The 25396-nt window shown below is 47.0% G+C and overlaps 1 protein-coding gene across 4 annotated transcripts; it reads left to right on the forward strand.

Annotated features, from left to right (window-relative positions):
- Positions 1 to 411: 411 nt before the first annotated feature.
- Positions 412 to 22320, forward strand: OTX2 (orthodenticle homeobox 2). 4 transcript variants are annotated; one of them, XM_079959835.1, is made up of 5 exons: positions 412 to 611; positions 746 to 845; positions 9210 to 9461; positions 10972 to 11123; positions 20274 to 22320. In XM_079959835.1, exons 3-5 carry the CDS (start codon positions 9365 to 9367, stop codon positions 20898 to 20900), a joined length of 876 nt encoding a protein of 291 aa, XP_079815961.1. In that variant the 5' UTR covers positions 412 to 611; positions 746 to 845; positions 9210 to 9364; the 3' UTR covers positions 20901 to 22320. The 4 variants fall into 4 exon arrangements, with proteins under 4 accessions (XP_079815961.1, XP_079815962.1, XP_079815963.1 ...); XM_079959836.1 differs by having other exon boundaries at positions 746 to 841; XM_079959837.1 differs by having other exon boundaries at positions 746 to 841; positions 9213 to 9461.
- Positions 22321 to 25396: the final 3076 nt, after the last annotated feature.

Genomic DNA, 25396 nt, shown 5'->3' on the forward strand with positions numbered 1-25396 from the left:
TTCTCTGCCCCATAGCAATAGGGTAACTCGAGCCTGGCTCACCCCCCCCCCGGGAACTGCAAGGTCCTTTGACTTCTTCCCCCCAGAATATGTGCATGTGTGTTTTAGAATGGGGGGGGGGTAGCATTTCTCATATATATATGACACACACACACATATTTTTGTGTGTGTGTGTGTGTGTGTGTGTGTGTGTGTGTGTGTGTGTGTTCTTTAAAAGTAGCTGCTATTTGTTGTCTGATTGCCCCCCTGGCGACGCTGTGCCCTGTTTTTCCTCTTCCCCCTGTTGTCTGTTTTTATTCTCTTCCCTCTGGCTTAGATGTGTCAATCATTCCCTGCTTGCCATTGGTTGGAGAGCCCGCGTCAAAAAAGTTGCCCGACAGGCGCTTTCGCAGCAAACCAACCCGGGAGAGGGAACGAGGGAGAGAGAGAGAGAAAGAGAGAGAGAGAGAGAGCCCTTCCAGCGTTCCGCCACCATTATTCAAAAAGTCAAATCTTACTCCAGCGCAACCTGCCACGACGCCCCTCCACTGTCCAGAGGGGGGGTTGTGGGGGTGCTTGGGGGTGCTTTTTATTTTTTTTTCAAAAAAAAATATATATTGTTTAAGAATCAGGTAGCATATTTTGCAAACCCTCCTCTTCCTTCCCCCCAATGATCACAATAATAACTAAATTTAAAATACAGCTTTTTTACTTCTTGAAGAAAGCGGAAGGTGTCTAACGCTCTTCCTTGTGCTCTCTTTTGTAGGAAGAACAAACTCTGGCTTTGACGAACTGGGATAACTCGGCCGCGTTGTTTTGCCCCTGCTTTTTTTTAACGTACAGATTTTCTTGAAGCTTTAAGGTAAGTAAGAAATCTATCTGTTACCTTTTTTTTAAAAAAAAAAGGATTGATGTTTTATATCTTGTTAATTTCATTTTAAAATAACGCTTTAACCGGAACGTTAAGAGTTTCCTCCCTTTTAAAACCACGAAGCGTTAAAAAAAAGTAAGTTGCATTTTAATTTAATCGGACTTTCCTCTATCATTCCTTAGAGAAAAGGGCATGTGTATATGTTTGTTCGTTTGTTTTTTTTAAAGAAGCGGTTAGCTCTTTTCCCTGGAATTACAACAGTACCAAACGTATCTCGGCTATAGAGTTCTAGAGATATTTTGTTTGTTTTCCTAAAAAGTCGTTAAAATGTCACCTTATTATTTCGATTCCGTTTTGCAGAACGACTTGAAATAAGCACACAGTGTGTTTATTCTATTTTTGTTTTCTTTTTTAAGCCTCTTTGGCTCCGCCTGGGCCTTCTGGGTTAATTGCTTTTCTTTTCTCGGGGGCGGTGGAAATAAAAAAATAAACCAGAATTTCCATTCCGAATGAAAATGCAAGAGATATAAAGCGGGGATTTTTTTTGGGGGGGGGGAGGGGGCGCGGGGCGGACTGTTAATCCAAAAGCAACTTCTCAGCAAGCACTTAGGTTTACTCACGCCTCAGACCAATGCTGCCCTTGTTTACCCAGAAGTAAATCTCCCTGAATTCAATAGGCTTCTCTCCCAGTCAGTGTACACAAAATAGATTTGCGACCACCGTCCCTCCGGAGTAAGGGGTGGGGTGCGAAAACGGTTTCGCTGTAAAGTTTGCGGCTTAGCTGGCATGCTGTGAATCCAATATTTATTTTTCTTCCTTTCTTTGGGAATTAAATCCACCCGGCTCCCGGGTTACTGAGAAACCGGTTTCTCCCTGAGACTCCGATCGCTAGTCGGGGGTGGGGGGAGCGGGGGTCGTTTGGCCAACTCGGCGCTGGGTCTTCGAAACGCGCGAAGGAGACTCTAAGAATGGAGAGTTGGGTTAAAATGGGAGAGAGTTGAGCTAGAAAGGGGTAGTTGGGGAGGGGGCGGGTAAAGTTCAGAGAGGTGGGGGCTGGCCAGGTAGGAACCAACGTGGTGGAGAGACTCCCCCCTCCCCGTTTTATCTTTCGTGCCTTCGTTGGTTTCATGGACTACGGGTATTGCTAAGGTAGCAAGCTTTGGGGTCGCACAACACTCTGAAGCAGGCAAGACAAGGCGCGCATGGGAAAAATGGAGACCCCCTAAGCCTGACTTTCTCTTTCTTTCTCTCTCTCTCTTATGGTGGGTGGGGAAAGATATTCCATGCGGACCAGAAAAGCCGTTTTTATTTCTCTTGTGCTTGCGCAAAAAAACAGCACCACCCTTCGCCGCGCCTGGTTTGACCCTGAGAAAGCGCTCGTGATAACGGACCCAGATTCTTTCTCCTGGGGAGCGTCAGGCAACCGTTCCTCATCTCACCCGGATCCAGTTTGGTTTGCTTAGAAGGAAGCCCCCTTGGCGTCAGTGGGGTGGAGTCCCGGGGATCGTCTCCCTTGTGTGGGGCTGGGAGGGGGGCGCTGCGGCGGAGTAAACGCGCGAAGGATCGCGGGCGCCTCCTGCCCTGCTTCGCCTGGGCCTAGCATTTGTCTCCGAGCAATGCACGCGCGCGTAACGCGCTTTTGAGACACAGGCAGGCGATCCAGCATTTCCTTTAAAAAATCACCGAATAGGTCTAAATGTTTTCCTAGAAGTAGCTCCTGAACGTGTGAGCAGGGAGATATTTCCTCCTCTTTCTTTTTAATTAAAAAAAATAGGAAGTTTAGAGTATGGAATGGGCAAAATATTTTTGTTGCCCGAAGGCTTATTTGTGTTTTCTATTTTAAAGCAAACACGCTCTTAAGCGCGCAGCTCCGTTGCTTCCACGTAAGTCTTGGGTTTGCAATCCCAGTGCGCGCTTCCCTGGGAGTAACTCCCCCTGAATTCAGTTGGGCTTCCTTCTGAGTCAGCGTCCGGAGGATTGGGCTAGAAAGTATTTCATGCTTGTGTTGGACGTGTGGAATCGGACGCACGCATCTATGCAAAAATATCGGAGTCGTATATGTTTACCTTAAATGAAAGCTTATTTATTATAATCGGTTTGCCTTGTAAATTCTCGCGTTCATTGGCACAGCTATAAGGCTGAATATAAATACATGGATTGGGCAGATAAACTTCTCTTTTTTGTAAAGGAAAAATAAAATATACTCTGTGCTCTTAGGTGCTTCAACTTTTTTTAAAAAGCAGTATATCCTATTGGAAACTGCCACGGTTCTAAGCATCATTCCCTGGAGAGCCCGCCCATTTCAGATTGGTTCTTATTGCAGGGAGAGCATGAGAGGCGTTTGGGATCGTGGCCCGCGCCTTCTGCGCCCTAGTGGGATTTGACTTTCCAAATCTTGGGTGGTGTTTTAAGTCCTAATGCAAAGGGCCCGAGGGAGGCCAAGCCTACTCACGTTTACTCGGAGGTAAAAGCAATGGGGCTTCCTCTCGTTGTGAGAGCGTGGGTCAGCCATGTCCTCCGAAACCCACGTCCTAGTTAAGCGAGCAGAGAGACCCACTTTCGGGTTCGACCCACGTCTCCTCTGTTCCCATCAACAAACGGATCTTGGGATTTTTTGAGGACCGAAGGATCTAAGATGTGCATCTTCTCGCTCGGAGTTCAGTGGAGTTTACTCCCAAGAAAGTGGATAAACAGAGTTTGCAGCCTACGCCGAAATAAGCCTGCTTTAGCAAATAGCAAACGCCCTGGGGAAAAACCGAATTGACTAATTCGGAACGAACGACGCTCTGTGTAGATCAGAGCGCCCACCCTCCCGTTTGGGGCTTCCCAGATTTTCAGCCCGAAGGGCTTTCGAAGACCCCAAACAATTTTTTTGGGGGGATAGGGAACTTCTGACGCCTTCTTCCTCTTCCTCCCCACCCCAGGAAAGAAGTGCGAAAGTGGTTGCGCGGAATCCAGAACTATGGGAAGGCCCAGGGTTAGGAATATTCGCGCGGTTGAAATTCGGTTTTGAGAAAAAGATCGGTGTATGCATTTGTGAAAGGAGTGAAGAGAAGAGAAGTGGGGGAGGGGGAGAGAGGACTTTGCATTCATATGCTGTTTTTTGTTTTGTTGTTGTTTTCCTTCTCGGAAGTATTTGTGTCTGCAAAGAAGCATGGAGTGGAACGCGGGGTCTCCAACTGCTTACGGACCTGGTGTGCTCTAGGCTCGCCCCTCTGCCAGTCTATATAATGTTTTCTTTCATCGTCACCATGCAGAAAATTAATCAACCCAAATGATCCTGAGAGCTGTTGCAGGCGTCCCGTAATTAAGGAACGTGTGCCGCCCGGATTATCTCGTTAGTTTATCAAGAAAACATTTATTATAATTAATTCTTGGACGGGGTAATTATAATTGAGCAGGGACAGAGCAACTGGTACATGGGGTCCTTGAGGAGGGGGGGGGGGGTCTGGAGAGGGGGGGTGAGGAGAGGGAGAGGCTGAAGCGACAGATTGCACGGAACAGCCGTTAGATCCACGTCTTCAGTGGACAAGGCCAGACAAGCCAGCTCACTCGTCCTTTGCTTAAACGGGCTTGACTTCGGATCAGGTAGGGAAGGCGAGGGAAAAGTTTTCACTCCCGAAAGCTTTGCAAAACTGAGAGCGTCTCTTTGTCTCCATTAGTTTTAGTCGCGCCAGCCGAAGGGTGATTACTCAGAAGAATCATGGGTGTCAAGGAGGCTTGCTCGAGAGTAAGGTGTACTTGGGGTCGCAGCCTCGGCGCGCAAAAGCAAGTGTCTTGTTTCCACTCCGTGGGAAAAGTGTGCGCGCGTGTCTGGTTACCAGAGGAAAGGATTCCTCTTTAAAAGGAAATCACTTCTTTAGGTGAAATCTAGTGGATTTCTGGAGCACGTGGTTCTCTCCCCTCCCCCGGTGAAATAAATGGTGCTTCAACACGCTTGACTGGGGGCTGGATCGGGTCCAGAGCTAAAAGGTTTGCATGCTGTTTCTAAAGGAAACTTGAGGAGAGTTTGGAGGCCGTGAAAACAGGATCTGACTTTTTTAAAAATAGCGACTCAACACGATGGGCACTTCGAAACTTATCCTGTATATCTCTCTCTAACTAGCCTTTGGTTAAAAAAAAGTATTGGGTTTGGGGAGCGGCGGACCCGAAAGACCCAAAGGGGATCTCCACCCGATGCATATTTACTCAGAAGTTAGCTCCACCTAGTTCAATGGGGCTTACTCCCGAGCAAGCGCGGCTAGGATTGCAGCGCAAACGTATCCATGCTTACTCAGAAGTAAGTCCTGCTGTGTTCCTTGTCAAGTGTGCACAGAATCGCAGCCTTAAACTGCAACCCTAAGACGCACTTACAAGGGAGTAAACGCAGTTGGACTGGGTGGGACGGATTTCCGAGTAAACACTGAGAGGATTGCGCCGATAATTAGTAGCGATTAAAGCGGCTTCAACGCGCTTCCTTTGAGCTGATCCTGGGCGCTGTAATAATTGTGTAGCTGACACAAGCTCAGCTGCCGATGACTGACTGTCGTTAATAATAATACAGTGATAATAATAAAAAAATTGCACCCCGATCTCTGGGCATGTTTACTCAGAGGTTTACTCCGTTCAGTAGGGTTTACTCCCGGGTACGTGTACTAAGGTGTTAAATCACTGAAATTAATTGTAAAACTGAGATTGACTTAAATGGATCTGGATAGCTATAAAATAAATGAACAACAGCGCAGGTGTCCTATATGTGTGCTCTAATGTTCTTTGGAGATCAGCGTTAAATACCTTAACTTTCTCAAGTATTGTTGTTTTTTTAAAAAAAGAATTATATAATTATATCTGTTTAATTTAAAAAAGGGAGGGAGAAGTTGATTTTACAAGCACTTTACCACCCTAAAGACATTTTCCTTACTTATAAATAATACTAACTTCCAAATGAATTTAGATTTTATAACAAGTATGGGATTGGACTCCCTAGTAAGCTCAGATATCTCCATTGGGCATTGTGGAGCTTCTGAATAACAGAAATAGAATTTGTAAAATGCGTATTAAGGCAAATGCACTTGCTAGGCCAGGCAAAATTGTTGCAAAATTAAGCTGGGAACTTTCTCTCCCCCTCCCCAGCCCAAAAACTTGCCCTTTTGATTTCAGTGGGGAAACTTAAACGCCTGCCGAATTCTTTCCCACTGATTGGAGGACTCTTAGTTTTAGCTGGTTGGCCCATATATATTTAGAAACAGTTGCCATTAATCGGCTGCCTCTCTCATTTTTAATTCTTAAGACAAAAAGAAAATGCGCGTCTTCCTTTATGTTTAGGTAGGTATATATTTTAAAATCCACATTAGAGGCTGATCCCTTTATTAGATCGACCAAAATATCACAAAGCAGTGTCTAATACGGCTTTTGGGTTTTTTTTAAATGGGCTAACAGTTTGCCTATACTAGCTTAATAGTTTCTGGCAAAATTAATACACCGCAGGCGATCGGATGCTATGCATTTCCCTATACAGAGATATTCCTGCAGGACTCTAAGCCGCATTTCCCCACATCCTGGCTCCCTGAGACCTGAGCTTCCAATTAATACTTCTTTCAGGGCTCGCTGCGATCCTTTTCACTTTAAATTTGAGCGAATTGCTTAACATCTTGAGGGGGCGGGGAGACCATTACTTAATCGGCGTTTCCCCTCCAGCCTGGGTTCTCCAGTGCAGAGTTGGTCGACTGAATGGGTTCCTCACGCGTTTAACCTGATGAAACCTCTGGTGCATGAATGGAGACTCCTAGCCACAGGAGTGTGTGTGGAGGACCGCGTTGCGCCAGGATCTCGGAAGAACCTTCCTTGGATATAGGGGCGCATTCCTTCCAAAGTAAGGCTGCGATATCTTGCCCTCCCTACGTGAGAATCAGCCCCGCCACAGCGTGGATGCGGGAAACCATTTTAGCGCCTCAGGCGCCTGATGTGCGGTTGCCGCAAAAGACCCCTTTGCTTGTGGGCCGGAGCATACGGACGTGCACGTTCCCCCAGAGAGAATTTCCTTTGGGATTCTTGTGGTCGTCTGTATGGGCCCGCGTCCGTTGGAATAAACACGCGTGGACTCGGGTCCGGTGTATGTTCAGAACGGCGCGCAGGTTGGGGCGTTGATTCTGTCGCGTGTGTGTGTGTGTGTGTGTGTGTGCGTTTCGTGACGTCATCGGCCTAAGTTCCAGGCTTCGCTTTCCCAGAGATGGCGTCATTATCCAGTTCCTCGCGGGGGTTTCGTTTGATTCTAATGAGGCTTTTGCGAGTCACCCGCCTGGGAAGGATTTACCTCTGTATAAATGGATCGGGGCTGTAAGGAAGGGCGGTGGCAGACTCGAATAGATGTGCAGCCCAAGCCTCTGCATCCTTACTCCGAAGTAAGTCCCGTAAACCTCGGGCGGAGGTAAGGCATGTAGCTTTCCCTTGCAAGGAAGTTTTACAAAATGCATTAAACTCATTTTAGGCGTAAACTCCTGCTATTCTAGTCACGCTTAACTTGCAGATCAATGTCATTGAGGTCAAAGGGCTTTTGCTCCCGAGTAAACGTTCCTTATGGCTGGCCTACATAGCTCAGAGCGGATGGGGGGCGGACAGAAACGAAGCAGGATTTCCATTTGGAATCTGGACCTCCTGTTAAAGTGGGAACAATTTAGGGTGGCTGTAAACTCCCAGTAATGGAAGCGGTTTTTATAAGATTGTCTTGGGAAGGGTTGAAGCAAGTTCATGAAGTCTGCTAAACTTGGGGGTGGGTGGGAGAGATTGTGGTGATAATGTTGGGAGATCTGAGTTCAAAACTCTCTCTCCGCCTAACCTCGCAGGGCTGTGCAGGTGAGAATGAAATAACCTCGCCTTTCCTCCACGGAGAAACGAAAATACAGAAATTAGATAAGAACGATTTATAAACAGCGAGCCGTCCACAAAATTCTTTATTTCCTGGACGAGCGGGGCGGGGGGCAAGCGGTCCAACCTCCTCATTCTCTTCAAATTTCGAGCTCATTAGATCCTTGGAGTCACCGATCTCCTTCCTTCAAATGCTCAAGGACTGGATCTGTCAGGAATGGTTAGCATCACCTTTCGGAATACTGAGACGCTTTAGCGGCGGGGAGACGGAATCAATCGGACTTTGCGGGGAGGGCGGTTCAAAGGGCGGCTGACATCCAAATAGGTGTTAAAACGAATAAACACACACACCTCCGAAAGGCCGCTGGAGGGCGGGGAGAGAATGGGGGGGGGCGGGCGAAGGAACGGACAATGCAGCGGTGCAAGTTCCCTTATCTTTGTGGATTGGTCTCCAAACCGAAATTGGGAAGAGGGAGGGCGCCCGGCATCTCTGATTTCCTGCTTCTCACACACAGGTTCTAATCCTCCCAATTAAGGTACCCCCTTCGCCAAAGATAACTGGAGGGGAAAGAAAAGAAAAAGATTTTCCCACTTCTTGCAAAAGTTAATTACTTGTTTGTTTAGCTTGCAACAAGCTCCCCCCCCTCCCAGTATTTCCAAATGTCTTGGAAAACTGGGGGTCTTTTTTTCTTTCTTTTTTTTTTTGCCTCTAAATCTAATTAGCCCAAGTGCTAATTAGGGGGAAATTGCTGAAAGAAATCACTTCAGGCATGCAATGATAGAGGGGCTGGTGGTGCAGGGGAGGCGTCCCCCCCCCTTTGCTTTTCAACCCCAGCTTAGATCTTCTCTTAAAGTGGGCATTTTAATTCTAAACTTTTTTCGGGGGTTGCTTCTTCCCTTGCAATTGCAAAATCCGGGGTAATTAAAAAGCTTGTGGGGGGGGGGAGGTGGGGTCCGGACAACAGATACGCTCTTTTGTCGTCGAGGAAAACGTGGAAGGGGTGGGGGGCTGGGGGCTGGAGAGAGGCTTTGTTAGCGGCCTTATTTATTTAGCCAAGGAGTTCTTTGTGTCTGCGAAATGGGCCCCAATCAAGTTTGGTCGGAGACAATGAACTACTTGCTAAGCCCGGGGAAGCGCAGGCGAATGCCCCCCCCCCTCCCATAGCAATCCGGTGTAGCCATGAGTTGTGTGTGTGTGTGTGTGTGTGTAGGGGGTGTTCCTAAAGAAGGAGGCAATTACTGTATATATGCACTGTAACTTTTGCGCGGGGGGGGGGGGGGAAGGACCGCTGGGCAGCCACGCCAAGTGATGCGCCCGCAGTGCGCATCTGGCGGTTTTGCAAGCAGTTTTCCTCGACGGCGCCTCTTTTCAATCCATCTTGCAAGAGATCCTTAAAGGGACCTTTTCTTTCCTCCCCCCGCTAGCAGCCCCTTCATCTCTTTCGCTCTTTCTTTTTATTTATTTCGTTCTTTCTTTCTTTCCTTCTCCCCTCTTCCCCCTCTTTTTGAAAACCAGTAGACCCGGGAGCTCCAGTCTTCCTTCCGAGGACTTCTCCGCCCGCCAGGCTCCTGAAGGAAACCCAGAAGGCGGGAGAGGAGGATCCGGTCCCCTCTTCCCATCCCCACCCCGGAATTTTGGCCATCTTTCCTCCACCCCGCCCCAACTTTAGCATGATGTCTTATCTTAAGCAACCACCTTACGCTGTCAACGGGCTGAGCCTCACCACCTCCGGGATGGATCTTCTGCATCCGTCCGTCGGGTACCCAGGTAAGCAAAAAACCAAACCAAACCGGGGGCTTCCATTCAGGGAATCGGGACAGGGAATGATGGAGAGAAATTCTGGAAAGCATGTTGGAGTTTCCAGAGGGTACTTTGGGCGGGGGGGGGGGAATCCCGGCTAGATTCTGGAGTTGTGGCTGCCTGCAATCTTACTTCCCAGGCTTCAGAAACGACTTCCGACGGCACATATGTTTAAGCGCCCAAAGGAGAATCTCCCCACTCTCTCCATCCCATCTCCCCAAAATTAGCATTCCATTTCCCCTAGGTGCGCCAACTTTGTGGGTTTCCTGGACGGCGCGTTCCCGGAGACTTAGCAGGGATTTATTTTATTTATTTATGTTTTTTATTTTGATTCTGACAGCTTTGCTTGGGGAGGATGGGGGCTCCAAACTTAAGGACCTGGAGATGGTGACCCTGCGCGGGGTGGGGGGGGTACTTCAATTTGGACGGAGAAGGGCTGAGGGCTTGTTTCGGGTAGAGAAGGGCTTAAGAGAATTCTGCAGCCGCGGTGATAAGATCCGTCATCCGCGAATGCCTCTTAGCCCGAATGGAAGCGGGCTTCCTCCAAATGCGAGTCCGGTCTTGTTTGTGCTCAAGTTTGTTTCAGGGCGGGAGGATTGTAGCCTAAGTTCTGAGCTCTAGCCCTAGGCCGGAGGTTGCCCCGAACCCAATTATTGGTGGGATTTTTTCCCTTTCCTTCGCTCCAAGACTGCTTTGGGCTCCACTGAAATCCGCGCGGCTTACTTATGAGTAAGGCGCTCGGCGTCGCTCATTGAGGCTCCTCGGGTCTGCTGAAATCAGGGTGCAATCCCGTACACACTTACCTGGGAGTAAATCTCATTAAACTCAACAGGACATACTTCCGAGTAGACGCGCACCTCCTCTGTTCACCAGGCCCACCTAACAGGACCTTAGGAGTTAAGGTTAGACTTGTGCTAGAACCCCATCTCCCGGGCATGTTTACTCGGGAGTAAGTCCTGTTCCCTTAAGTAGGGCTTTCTCTCCCCGGGTTGGCCGCACAGCCCGATCCTATTAAGCCGAGGGGAGTCTCTACTTCTCTCCAGGGATTCCCACCCACCCCGGGGAACGTGGTTTTCCTCTCTGTGCGCGCAGATCTGCGAGGAAGCCGAGCGCCTCCCCTTGAAAGCCGGTGGGACATGCGTAAGGATCGCGACGGCATGAAGCGGTCCTAGGCGCTCTTCCTTGTTAGGAAATCCTAGTGAATTCCCTGCAGCTTACCCTTGAGTAGACGTGCAGTCGGAGCCCTGCCGCGAGCCTCGTGTTTACTCTAGAAGAAGCCTCCTGGCGTTCCGGGTGGGGACTCGTTCCCGTGGGAAACGTGTTTGGCCTCGGGATTGCCCAAAGCCTCCGGCTTAACGGTCTTGTGGATGGGCACGTGCGCGCGCACGAGGCGAGTTTGCCAGTCGGGTGGAGTGGGGGTGGGGGTGGTCTCGCTGGCTTCTTCTCCTGAACCCCTGTGGTCGTTTTCTTTCCCCAGCCACCCCTCGGAAGCAGCGGAGGGAGCGCACCACTTTCACCCGGGCGCAGCTGGACGTCTTGGAGGCTCTCTTCGCCAAGACCCGCTACCCGGACATCTTCATGCGAGAGGAGGTTGCGCTCAAAATCAATCTCCCCGAGTCCAGAGTCCAGGTAAGCCGAGGAGGTGGCGGCGGCTGCGCTGCTGCTTGTGGGGTTAGGGCTCTCCCTGTCTGAAGGGCCATAGCTCAGAGGTAGAGCATCTGCCTTGCTTGTGGGAAGTCCCGGGTTCAAATCCCGGCACCTCCAGGGGGGAGAGAGACTCCTGCGTGAAACTGCCTCCACCGGTCAGTGCAGTAGACAATGTTCCCTTCTCTAGCACCCTAAAGGCATGGATGGAACAAAGCGAGGAAGCATAGGATGTCGTCTTATACGGAATCAGACCACTGGTCCATCTAGCTCTATATTGCCTACACTGACTGGCAGCAGCTCTCCAGGGTTTCAGGCAGGAGACACTCCCAGCCCTGCCTGGGGATGCCTGAACCTGGGACCTTCTGCATATAGATCAGATGCTGTACCACTTGGCTGCGGACCATCCCCAATAGTCCTTGCTTCCAGTGTACCATACACACTCCAAAAAAAGTGAAGGCAGATTAAACAGGGGACACACACCCATTTCAGATTAGTGTGGTGGACAGCAGTCAAGAGGTTTGAATAGGGGAGAGATAAATTTGGTAGGCCTTCGTCTCTCTTCCTGCCTCTCCCTCCTCACATACAACAGTCCTGTGCAGTAGGACATGTGGTTACCATTCAGAAGAACTTGTGTGGGTCTTCAGGGTGGCTTGAGTTTGATGGACCAGGGTGCCGTCTGATTTCCAGGAGGGTGAGGTGGAAGAGTCTCAGCTAGGCTTTAACCAGATATGCCCACAATCTGAAGGCACACGAGGTCACGGTTTTGCTTTGCTGTTATTAATAAGATCTGGGGCTGGCCAGTGCCTACCTGGAAACCACATCAAGATGCTACCTTGGTGTTCCACAACAAAGGAAAAGCAGCATATAAAAGTTAAAATACAGCAACAACAAAAAAAATCAATTTTGGAATCTTTGATTCCTTTCCCAAACCTCACACAACTTACAGCAGGGTTACTCGTTCACGTTTTGTAACCTGCCTATTTTTAGAAAAAGAAAACTCACACATTTAATTGATTATAAGAGAAGAAAGCTAAGTAGCCATTCATCCAGCTAACTCCTGAAACACAGGGTGGGGAGGGGCACCCATCAAATCTCCCCAGATGACCCCCCTGAAATGTAGACCTTGAAAGTACAAACCCAGCATGCTCTCCCTCCCCCCCTTCGCCCGCCCCCAAGCTCTTGATTTTATTCCCACCTCTTAAGACACTACATTTAAAAAAAGAGAGAGTTTAAATCTAGGATGATTTCTGCATGTATTGAAAGGAGTAGCGGGTTGGAGTGATTTGCAAATGACTGCAAATGTATATAACCTATAGATGAACTTGTTGTGCAGCAGGAGCCAGGGTTGATTTTGCGCGCTCTGCCCAGAGCCAGGGGCTGGCCCTACCATGAGACAAGGAGAGGCAACTGCTACAGGTAGCAAGTTCTGGTGGGCATGGGGCAGGCAGTGAGAGCAGCCTCCTGGCTGTTCCTCCTAAGCCCTAGGGATCAGGACAGGCAAAGGCAAACTTGGCCCTCCAGATGTTTTGAGACTACAATTCCCATCATCCCTGACAGCTGGTCCTGTTAGCTAGGGATGATGGGAGTTGTAGTCCCAAAACATCTGGAGGGTTGAGTTTGCCTATGCCTGGATCAGGGTCATTTTCTTCTGTTGGAGGACAGAGCTGTGTGTTCCATACAGTCTGTTGGTACCTTGGAGACTGCTGTCCCACTGCGGGTGCTGAAGGAAGATCCATGCTTTGGTCCTTTGCTTTGAGGTCCAAAATTTCTTGGGCTGGCCCTGTCCAGGGCACTCAGTGTTAAATCTGGTGGTCCACTTCTGCCACCATGTGCTCTGGACAGTGGGACATGCAGGTCCTTCAGAGATGGCGGGGGGGGGGAGGAGTTTGCAGACCAGAGATCACAGTTTGAAATGAATTTATTAGGTTGCAAGGTTAAAATTCTTTCTAAAACGTACAAACTATTACTGGATAGGAAATGAAGGAGGAGTTGGTCAAGTCATCAGTGATTTAGTTGAGCTAGGGATATGGAACACAATATTGATTTAAACTTATGGGAACATCTATGGACAAACAACTTCAAATTCATGGCATGCTATACTTTAAAGGGAAACCATCTAAAGATGGTCCACAGGTGGTATTTAACACCAAATAGGCTGGCAAAGATGTTTAAATCATAGAGTGATAATCGCTGGATTACACTGAGCAGATGTGGGAGGCAATTCCTAGGCCCTCTGTGGCTTTCTATATTTTATTTTCATCTTATGTTTATGCCTCTCCTTTCTTCCATCATGGAGCGAGTGGTTCCCAGGTAGTTCTCCCACCCAGGTACAGACTGGACCCAGGTGGCTGCTGCAACACATGCCCTCGACTCTCTAGTTGGCCTCGCCAGCTGTTTTGATCAGAATTGAGCCCAATCGCCTTTAGTCCCTCAACCCATTGGTCCTTGAGTTGACAGGCCTCTGTATCTGTTCCGTCATATAAAAGGAGACCCTAATGCTAAATTATTGACTCCCACCCCAAATGACTACACACATTGTGTATTCCGCTTTGAGTTCACACCAGATTCCTGAACCGTCTTGAGAGAGAGAGAGCGAGCGAGCAGAAAAGATCTCCCTCCACTGTTCACTTCACAGGGTTGATTGAAACCAGGTGAAATCCACCTCTATTAAAACTAAATTGGGGAGGGGGCTGTTTTGTCATTGGCTACAGTGGAGTGTGTCTGCTGCTGGATGAAATAGGTGCAAAAATGGATCCGTGGTAGTCTGACCCCAAAGCTGAACTATGTGGCATGTGTCATTTGGGAGCTGTCCTGGGAGAAATGCAAACTCTGTAATGGAGGAAAGCTATCTCCCTGCAGTTGACCATAAATGCAAAAATGATTCACACAGAATGAAATGTTATATGAAGAAGAAATTTAAGCCTAAATCCAGATTACAGTGTAGTGTTACACTATAGCTGGTTTTGCCATGCGTCCTCTTTTTCCAGGACAAGCCCTCTTTTTCAGGAATAAAATGTCTGTCTGGGTGGATTTTTCAAATTTGCCAAAATGTTTACAGCTCTGCTTTCTGGATGAGACATAGACATAACTGGTGGCTGAAGTCTTGCTTTCCTCTTCTCTTCTCCTGCCCCGCTCAGCAATATATCACAGCTTCTATAGCCCACATATAGTAAGGGGTATGTAAAATGAGAGTCGTCATAGTGTCATCTTTTTTGCTTTTCAGAATCTGGCAAGCCCATCACATGTGTGCTCACTTTCTGTATGCATGCTTTGAAGATGCATTTTGTCTGCAGTGTCATACTTGTGCGTAGGATATATGTGCAATATATAGAGAGAGGGCTGTATGGACACACGCACCCCAAAAAAATCCCTCCTCCCAAACACCAGCCCTCTCCAAGCCCCTGGATCATAACATGATTCAGTTTACATACAAGTTTCCCATGACTTTCATGTATACATTTTTACCCTTTGAAAGGGCTCTGAGTTTTGAAGCAAAGCCCACTTAGTTCAATGAAGCTTGCTTTTCAGTAGTTATGGGCTGAGCTGCCTAGATGTTTGCAAGAAACTTGGTACACATGTCAAAAAATATGTGCTTCCATCCCTAAGAGACACTTGATGACATCACCTCTCTCACTAATAGTGTATTCTAAGCAACAGGAAGCAGCAAGGCGAATTTACACCATGGACTTAAACTGGTTTAATAGCCTTTCATTCTCTCTGGGAAAGCCTGGGAACTGGAATACAGATACAGTATGTCTGAAAAAGGACCCTTAGCATCCCTATTAAACACAGTTAACTACCACGTTAAACAGGTGTAAACACAATATGTTTGTAGTAGAAATCAGCCCATACTGGGAGGTAGAGGAATCAGTTCTACTAAAAACCTTTATTCATGCTTTCATTTTTAATACCTATTCCAGCCTTTGTCAACCCGGTGCCCTCCAAATATTTTGGATTACAACTCCCATCAGCCCCAGCCAGCACATCATTAATGGGAATTGTAGTCCAATGCAACTGGAGGGCACCAGCTTGACCTTTTCAAAATATATTTCTTGGAAAATATTTGCTGGCCGCTTCACTTTCACACATGTGCCCTCCAACCGAAACTGCAGCTAGTTGTAGCTTTCCAACAACTGTGCCTGTATGAGTGACGTGCATGCTGCAATTCTGTTTTACATTTTTTAAAAATGTGCTGAAGGTTTACCGTATTTTTTGCTCTATAAGACTCACTTTTTCCCTCCTAAAAAGGTAGGGGAAATGTGTGTGCGTCTTATGGAGCGAATGCAGGAGCACAGCTATCCCAGAAGCCAGAACAGCAAGAGGGATTACTGCTTTCACTGCACAGCGATCCCTCTTGATGTTCTGGCTTCTGAGATTCAGAATATTTTTTTTCTTGTTTTCCTCCTCCAAAAACTAGGTGCATCTTGTGGTCTGGTGCGTCTAATAGAGCAAAAAATACGGTAATTAATATGAAGAGGCCACTAGTCCTCATTGGGATTAACCAGACTTGGGGGTCTTTTTGCATTATGCGCAACAAACCTCATGGCACCTGAGACGGAGAGCTAGGAGTCATGGCAGCTTTTTGGCACACGTGTTTGTAAAACGCATTGCCTTCGAAACGCATGCTTGCCACCCACAACATGATACAGACACAACCTGTAGAAGTCTTCCCCCACCATCTGTACTGTAGGATCAGAGAAAGACCCATTTCCTTCCCTGGTGGGGGGGAAGGGAGATGTCTGTGTGCCTGGTTCAGTTTCTACTGACTGCAGAGGGAAGCTCCCTTCTGCAAATGGCTGTTCTCCATGCCTTGAGGAAGTTGCACTTGATGGAAATGCTCAAGGCTTCCCGACTGCTAAGAGAGGCGATCTCTTGCAACAGAGCAGCCTTCTCTTCAATGCTCTCTCATAGATGAAGCAGCAAAGAGAAGTCCTGTTACACTCAGGGCTTGTCTACCCTTCTGTTTTTTAGCATCAGATCAGAACAGATGGCACTCTGCAGAATAAATTGCCATTTATTCTAATTCAGCTCTGAAGTTCGGGTTTCCTGGGAGAAATTGATGGGGGGAACAGAGGATGAGCCGCTAGAGAGAAATTTGGGGAGCGAGGTGGCCAACCAGGCAGGCATCTGTCCTTAGTGTTGCAGCTCTGAAGCCACTGTGGTCCAGTGACTGTGGAATATCACCTGCTCCGAAGGGTTGACCACAAATCAGCACGCTTTTAATTCTGTGTATTTTTGCCTAGATGCTATTTTTGTATTAGGTGGCTGAGCAATCAAAGAAATAAGTAAGAGGTTAATGGGATGTGGCTGCTTTCTTTAAAGACAAATCTGCCTAACATTTGCAACATTAGTAGGACTTACATTTATTTATTTTGGGGTTTTCTATTTAGAACTGATCAATGTGGACAACAATATACCGTATTTTTCGCTCTATAAGATGCACCAGACCACAAGACGCACCTAGTTTTTGGAGGAGGAAAACAAGAAAAAAAATATTCTGAATCTCAGAAGCCAGAACATCAAGAGGGATCGCTGTGCAGTGAAAGCAGCAATCCCTCTTGCTGTTCTGGTTTCTGGGATAGCTGCGCAGCCTGCATTCGCTCCATAAGACGCACACACATTTCCCCTTCCTTTTTAGGAGGGAAAAAGTGAGTCTTATAGAGCAAAAAATACGGTAAATCACACAATGAGTAAAGCGAACTTAGCATGATTATGCAGCACCAAATTTATTTCTTTTTTAAAAAGCAGCAGTGCCTCAGTAGGCTATGATGCCAAACATTTAAAATGCTTGCAGCCCAGAACAATATTAAGAAGCAACATTTACTTTGCTATTCAAAAGCAATATTTAGAAGAGGAAAAAGCAGGAAGGATATAACACATTTCTCGGCTGCTTCTTTCCTCCCTCTCTTTTTTTCCTCCTTCCTCCTCCTCTTTTTCCTGATAAGCAAAACTTTTAGTATTCAAAATTAAAACAAGCAGAAACCACTGCAAAGCAGCTGGTGGGCAATGGCCTGGGGTACCATGACCCGACCCAGACCCCGTCATCATCACCTGAGGCCCTTCTTTGTGTGCTTCCTCTGTGAGAGGTCTGGAGGGTGGGAATATGAAAATGGGCCTTTTCTGCGGTGGCTCCCCATTTGTGGAATGCTCTTCTCAGCGAGGCTCTTCTGACGCCTTTGTTACATATCTTAGGGGTCAGGCAGAAGCATCCCTCTTCTCCCAGGTACCAAAATGGCAGCATGAAACTGTGGTTGTGTTGAACCATCTTGCCCATGATTTGGATTCTATCATAGAACCCTTTTGGTTCTGCCCTCCCTAAACAAAATCGGTGACTCCGCAACTTACAATAAATAGGACCTTCTGGGGGAGGAGACACACTGGCTGTGGAATATTTTTCCTACTGAACCTAGGCAGGTACCCACAGGGGTTAGATGCAGGTGGCGCTGTGGGTTAAAGCCTCAGCGCCTAGGACTTGCCGATCGAAAGGTCGGCGGTTCGAATCCCTGCGGCGGGGTGCGCTCCCGCTGCTCGGTCCCAGCGCCTGCCAACCTAGCAGTTCGAAAGCACCTCCGGGTGCAAGTAGATAAATAGGGACCGCTTACCAGCGGGAAGTTAAACGGCGTTTCCGTGTGCGGCTCTGGCTCGCCAGAGCAGCGATGTCACGCTGGCCACGTGACCCGGAAGTGTCTCCGGACAGCGCTGGCCCCTGGCCTCTTAAGTGAGATGGGCGCACAACCCCAGAGTCTGTCAAGACTGGCCCGTACGGGCAGGGGTACCTTTACCTTTACCTTTACCTTTAAACTGTCAGGGGTCCTTTACCTTTACCTTTAAAAGCATTCCACTAGGCCTTTTGAGCTGGCCTAACACTGGCCTAGGCTTGGGAAGGACAGATGGAGGAATGTTATATACGAAAATGAGTTCTGATTTTTTTTTTTTAATTGCTGGTGTGGGTGTGTTAATGGCTGTTAGTGATGTAGAGTTGTACCTTGTGACCACCCTTTAATCAGGTTACGATGAAGGGTGGAATTAACTGGGGAGGGAAAGAAGGAAGTTTTGTGTGTGTGTGTGTGTGTGTGTGTGTGTGAGAGAGAGAGAGAGAGAGAGAGAGAGAGAAAGCTTTTCATCATACAGGGGAAAGTGTTAGAATTCTTCCATCAAACAATGGGCTACTCCACTGCCCATCACCCTATATAATAATAATAATAATAATAATAATAATAATAATAATAATAATAATAATAAATTATTCTTTATTATTTGTACCCTGCCCATCTGGCTGGGTTTCCCCAGCCACTCTGGGCGGCTTCCAACAAAGACAAAAAATACACTAAAATATCACACATTAAAAACTTTCCTGAAGTTATCCCTATGGAAGCTATCCTATTTGCAGTAAGTTCTATTAACTTGGGGTACATTTAAAAAGAACACCCCTCTCCCCGTAGTCTAAAATGGTACAATCCTGTCCAACCACTCACAGCTGCCCTGCACAAACCTAGCCTCCATCTTATAACTTCGGGCGGTAGAAAGTCATGACCTAGCCTTGGGAAATCAGGGAGCCATGGAGACTCATGGTGGCCTTTTAGAGGACTGCGCCTCTTGAATGGTGCAAGGGTGTTGTGTTCGAGGGAGGAAAAGCTGGAACTGGCACACACACAAGCACACGCCCCATTTGAAACCAGGCTGTTTGAAAGCAAATCCCATTGATTCCACTGGAGAATGCTTTCCCTTGCATGCGCCTCGGATGGAGGCCTTTAATGTCACTCCAACCCGACTGTGACTCTGAAGGGGAAGCAGGGAGAGGGTTACTCAGCTTCCTAGCTGGTTGCTCCCCATTCAAAGACCTGATCCTGTAGGTGGGCTGGAAGAGGAAAGAATATGCAGCTCATTTAAAAGAACAAGCTTGCTTCCCTCCCACCCAATTGCTCCTTTAATTGTTAAAACCCCCCTCCCTTTCTAATACTCTGTTCTTTTTAATTAAGGGCTTGACTTCAATAGGACTTAAGTGGAGGTCCTTGGGGTACCCTAAGCTGGCAAGCTCACGGGCTTGGGAGGGGCTTCTCTCCTCTCCCCCACCCACCCACCCTTTCCCCAAAGTGGCCTTCTTAAGCAATTGGGTTTGCTTAGATCTACATGTGGTTGGAATCACTGGTTGGAATCCCTGAGGTCAAGCTGGTGCCATAAAGGAGGTTCCAACTCTTACATTCCTTTCAGTGGTCTGAGATACAGGCAATGGGGATGATCCCTTGCTGCATTATGGCTGTGGAGCCTCTCTTGCCCGGTATAGGAAACCAGTAATTGGGGAGTCTCAAATATGAGGAAGCTGAGAGAAGGGGGAGAGTACAATGGAACAGTCAAATCATATCTGGCTGCCGAGGACTCAAATCTCATGGTGACCATCCTTGGTCACCTTGACTCAAACCGCAGCTCTTGGCTCCCATTGACCAGTCGCAGGTGATAAACCATCGCAGAATCTCAAATTGCAGGCTGAGAAGCCTCCAAGCTAGACATGTGCTGGCTTTGCTTCCATGTTGCCACACTACCATCACAGCAATCACCATATTTTTCTCCTTCAGCTGAACAAATAAATATCCTGCTTAGGTAAAAACAAAAAAATACCCAAGGAATTTTGATGGGAGCAAAGAAATTGGGAAGACTAACTGAAAAGTTGACCAAAAGAAATATTAAGGCAGGTTATTCGTTGAGTTGAATTGTAGGTGTTGTCTGCCTCTCACCAGAGCCTGCTGTGCTTTGAGGGTCCAGGGTATGCTAAAGGTAAACTTTCCATTCAATGAGCAAAGCTGATCATATTTAGGATTAGAGTTGTCACGAAAAGCAAAGTTTGGAAACAAATATGCTCCTTGCTGCCTGAAACCTGCTATTCAAACCACGCACTGTGTTGTGGTGAGCCAACGTTGACTCTTGACCCGCTCAAAGAAAGCACACAAGGAATTTTGAAGGAAGGAAAAAAGAGATTTGATAAGAGCGGTGGCCTTTATCCGTGGAATTCCTCCTGCCCTTAAATTCTACCTTCTAGCTTGAAATCAGAGCCATTGTCGCGTACAACTTTGCTGCGATTTACATGACTAATGAGCGTTCTTCTTCTGTCCCCGCTTTTTCCTATTGGTTTTCCAGGTGTGGTTCAAAAACCGGCGCGCCAAGTGTCGCCAACAGCAGCAGCAGCAGCAGAATGGGGGCCAGAACAAAGTGAGGCCCGCGAAGAAGAAGAGCTCTCCAGCCCGAGAAGTGAGTTCAGAGAGCGGGACCAGTGGGCAGTTCACACCTCCAACCAGCACCTCAGTCCCTGCCATCTCCAGCAGCAGCAGCAGTGCCCCAGTGTCCATCTGGAGCCCTGCTTCCATCTCCCCACTCTCTGACCCCCTGTCCACCTCTTCTTCATGCATGCAGAGGTCTTACCCTATGACCTACACTCAGGCTTCTGGCTACACCCAAGGGTACGCTGGCTCAACTTCCTATTTTGGAGGGATGGACTGTGGATCTTATCTAACCCCTATGCACCACCAGCTCCCCGGACCAGGGGCTGCCCTTAGCCCCATGGGCACCAATGCCGTTGCCAGCCATCTCAACCAGTCTCCGGCTTCACTCTCCACCCAGGGCTATGGGGCTTCAAGTTTGGGGTTTAACTCGACCACCGATTGCTTGGATTATAAGGACCAAACGGCCTCCTGGAAGCTAAACTTCAATGCTGACTGCTTGGATTATAAAGACCAGACGTCCTCCTGGAAGTTCCAGGTTTTGTGAAGACCTGTTAGGAACCCTTTTGCGCTCGATGATGACGGTTGATAACAATAAGGATCGTGAAGATGTTGTCAGGACAGACGAGACAGTGCCCATGGCAGGTCGAACATTCCAACTTGTAGTCAGGTCTTTTGGTTTTAAATTAAAAGAGAAACGCGAGCAGGACGCAAGTAAATAAACAACTGAAAAGACAAGAAAGACAGTGTGCCGTGATCTATTCTGCCGATTTAATCTCTCGCTCAGAAGCTCTGGAAAGGAAGAGAAGGAAGAACACCTTATGGGGGCAGACTCACAGCCCACTATGTTCTTCATAGTTTTAGCCTATTTGTTGAGTTCCTTTGTCTGAATGGGATGGAAGATCTTTCCAACTATGGGCCAAGTTTTCCGTGGGGTGGGCTGGATTGGTTGTGTGTGTGTGATTTGTTTTTTTAAAGGAAAATGTCTAGATTTTTTTCTTTTTTCTTTCTTTTTGTGTGTGTATGGGGAAGAAAACACACCCCTTCCTCTCTCCTCCTCCCCAGTTTGTCATCCAACCCTTTGGTTCAAAACATTTTTTAAAAAAACAAAAAAAAAAAAGGACAATGTCTATATCTCTCTCTCTCTTGAGCTCCTTTAATTGCTTCCGAGCCAGCGTTTGGCAAAGTTGGCCACAGGAGAATCCAGGAAACAACACAAAGAAAGAACTCGGTTCAGAGCAATGTGGGGTTGTGAGTCTGATTGTCTTAGCTGCACTACTTTATTTAAGAGGGGAAAAAAATAAGAATAATGTCCATAAGGAGTCAATATGTAGTTTTTAAGAGACAATCAGTGTGTGTCTTATATAAATGGTACATATGTGGTTTTTAATCTGTGCTAGACTTTAAAACTGTGATCTCCTGTATTGTATGCAACCATAGACCCCGTGCCAGCAGGGGGTTCTGCTGTGATTTTAAATAGGTTATAATTAACAGTGAAATTTGAGCAAGTGAATTACATATGACCACTTCTCTTTCTCTCTCTTTTCTTTCTTTCTTCCTTTCTCTCTCTCTCTTTTTTTAAAAAAATTGCCTTTCACCAGAGGTAAACTGCACTGATAAAAAACAAAACAAAAACCTTTTTACAACAAACTGTCTCTGAATGAATGAATGAACCACGAGATTTGGAAAAAAAACCCTGTCAATAGATCAAAAATACACAAGGACTTTTAAAATTCATCTGCTTAACAATAGCTTACTGTTGGGGGAGGGGATAAAGAGACAAATATTTAAGACATTGGTCAATTGCTCTGACCATGAATTTCCAAAATGAGAAATTCATTGTTGTTTTTAATGCTTGCAGATGTGCAATTGAAAAAAAAAAGAGAAATATATGCATAAACCTTTTCTTTTCTGGATTTGGCAGATATGTATAATTATATTAAAATGGTTCTAGCACAAGCAGTGGTCCTGTCTTCCGGTTTCCTTGCAAAGGCACTTTTTGAAATCTGGATTCACTTTTTTGGGAGGGGTGAAGGGGATCCAGGAAGGGAGAGAATTGGGTGATGGGTTAGGTAGGTCAGGGTACGCCTTGCTAGGCTGTAATGCCAGGAAAGACATATATATATTCAGATAAGCTCCATGTGATTCGTTTTGGGAACATTTGTGGGTTGCCAAACCAACAAACTGATCTCTCCACACCGGAGCCAGGAGACAGATCTTTGATTCGGGGCTATTGGGTATTATTTGTGTGGTTAGGTTAGGAAATGAACAGGACTTCTGTAAACGTCTTTTTTTGTGGTGGGGTGATATTTGTTAGGGCAGAGTAGAAAGCTGTGGTGTATGTGCGAGTGGGACTTTTTTGTAGATTAATTTAGGGGGTTGAAAGGGAGAGGAGGGGAGATAAAGGAGGGTGGGAGAGATCCTGGGGAGGGGAGGAGGGGGGCGTAAAGGGTGTTTGAGCAGCTCCTATAAACTTTCTAAGAAGGGATAGGATGTACTCGGAACAGGAGAACCAGTCACGCAGAAGTGATGTCCGGACAAAGGAGTTTGGGAAAAGTTTTTGAAAGCTATGATTTCTACAGCTGGACACAAAAGACCCTCCAGCGCTCCCCCCCCCCGCCGCTCCCCGCCTCCCCCCCCCCCCGCAAACTGCTAGGAAAATCGTTTCCTCTTCAGGGCTGAGAAATTGTCTTCCCGGGTTTCTCATTTAAATTAAGTTTCAACGAGTTTCCAGCTTTTCTTTCTTGTTTGCTTAAAAAAGGCCGGGGGGGGGGAGAGAGAGAACCCTTCGAAAATATCCCCCACCTCCACTCTAAGGACCGCGATCTTCTCGCCATCTTTCATCTGCTCCCTGTTTCCGGGGTGGACGCCTAGTGCAATTTATTAAGAGGGCAAAGTGATGGCGATGGAATCAATGCCGAGTTTTGATCTTTTATTTTGATTTTTATTAAACGGCAAATGAGCTGCTAAGCAGGGAGGGCACCGAATGAATAGGATGAAATCCGAGCAGGTTAGCGTCTATTATGGGCTGTAGATTGCGCTGGGATATATAATACATTTAAAGAGTTAGCTCATTTTAATGCCTTGAAAAAGAGAAGAGAAGAGAGTGAGAGAGAGAGAAAGAAAAGAGAAAATCCACAGAAAGGGCCCAGTGGCGTGATGCGCTGCTCCTAAATGCGTTCACACGAGGCAGAGTTCCCGTGGATTTCCCTTAAAAAAAAAAAAAACTGGCTTCCAAGTTAACATGAGTTTAGACATCCTGATCTCTTTCAATCCATTATTATTAATTTCAGTAGGGACTAACCTCTTGCCGAAGTTATTTATCAAATTGTTTATTTGCTATTCCTACACCACACCCATCGTACCCATTGCATTCCGCGCGCGCCCCCCAGGAAAAACTCTTGCAACCATTTTATATTCCTAGAATCTCGACCTATTAGGTGGGTAGATTTTGGGAAAGGTAGGGGGTTGGGGGAGAGAGAGAGAGAGGGGGGGGCAGGCATTGGAAACGATTCCTTTTCTTCCAAGCAATAGGAATTTATCCTTTGGGCTGGTGCGTGCCCCGTACATCCCGAGTCAGATTATCCTTTCCAAATAAACAAAGCTCCAACAATCAGATCGCAAATAAACGGAGGTGCGTGAGGGCTTCCCTCCCCCGTCCAGGGTGTGTGTGGATGTTAGTTGATGGCATTGGCTGGGGAGGAACGCGTCCTTTTCGATATTATCTATCTGGAAAACGTAAAAGATAGAAAACGTACGTCAGTTGGCGCAGCTCGAAATCCCTTTTTAATTTTTCCTTTTCGCTAACTAGTTCGGTTAGATTTTAACGCGCGAGGAAGACGTCGGGTGGTGGTCTCTAGCAATTTAAGAACGGTTGCTGGGAAAGAGAGAGAGAGAGAGAGAGAATTTATTTTTAAAGTCTAATAGATGAAGAATTCAGTGCTGCTTAGCAAAAGTTATCCAAAGAACCCGCGCTATAGGCGATCCGCAGCCACCCCGAATATTTTACTACTTGCATTTCTCACCAAAGGGGTTTATTTCCCCAAATAGTTGCGCATACCGGATTAAAGTAAGACTGGTTAGGCATCTCGCTTGTAATTTCTGTTTTGTTTTTAACGATTTAAAGCAAAAGTTTGCAGTTAGCAACAGTAAATTAGCCTCGGGTTAACCTGTCTGAATTTAAGGCTATCATCCCGGGCAGTGGCGCTCAGTGAATTCCGTGAGATTTACTTCCGAGTAACCCTAGGCCACGGCCACTTACTTGGAAAGGAAGTGCTAAATGCCAGGGAAATAGATGGAGCGCCAAATACACCCAGCAGCTGCCCTGATTAACCTCTTAAGACTTTTTCTAGCTTTTGCTGCAGAATTCTAACCCCTCTGGAAATAGAATCGAACAGGTGACCGTCAATTTTTATTTTTATTTTGTCTTGGTAATTAATTTCATTTTTAGGGTCATTTCCCTTCTCTCTCTACCCTGCCCAGACCCCTAGGAAAAGGCTATTTCCCCTTTCTCTCTTCTCTCCCCCCCGACTCATCCTTCGTGTATAATGTATATTATAGTCAACCCTCCTGCGGATTCGACGGCTGAAATTTGGTAAAATATATCATCTGAATAGTTGGGGGAGGAAGAGAGATTCGAAGGAGTTTGAGCCTGAGGATTAGGCTATTGATTCCCGCTCACTTAGGCACGTTTCCTTGTTCCACGTTTCTTTGCCTTTTCCCTTGGATTCCAAAATGACAAGTTGCCGAATGCAGAGAGTTGATTTTAAAACACGCGCATATATACCCACGATTGTATTAGGTTTCTGCTGGAAAAAGAAGGGGAAGAAGGTGCCTTTGGGGAGGGGGGCGCGTGGAAAGGCCCGCTGGATCACGCGGCTCCATGATTACTTGGGAGTAAAACCCCATGAAATGCAGCGTGAGTTCCTCCCGAGCAAGCTTTCATATGTTTGTGGCTGAACAGATATTTCATTTCTGAATCACCATCATTATTTGAGTAGTTACATGAGCGATCTCATACTGTTATAAGCATGCATTTCCTCT

This window comes from Podarcis cretensis (assembly GCF_951804945.1).
Source record: "Podarcis cretensis genome assembly, chromosome: 1".
NCBI classification, from domain to species: Eukaryota; Metazoa; Chordata; class Lepidosauria; order Squamata; family Lacertidae; genus Podarcis; species Podarcis cretensis.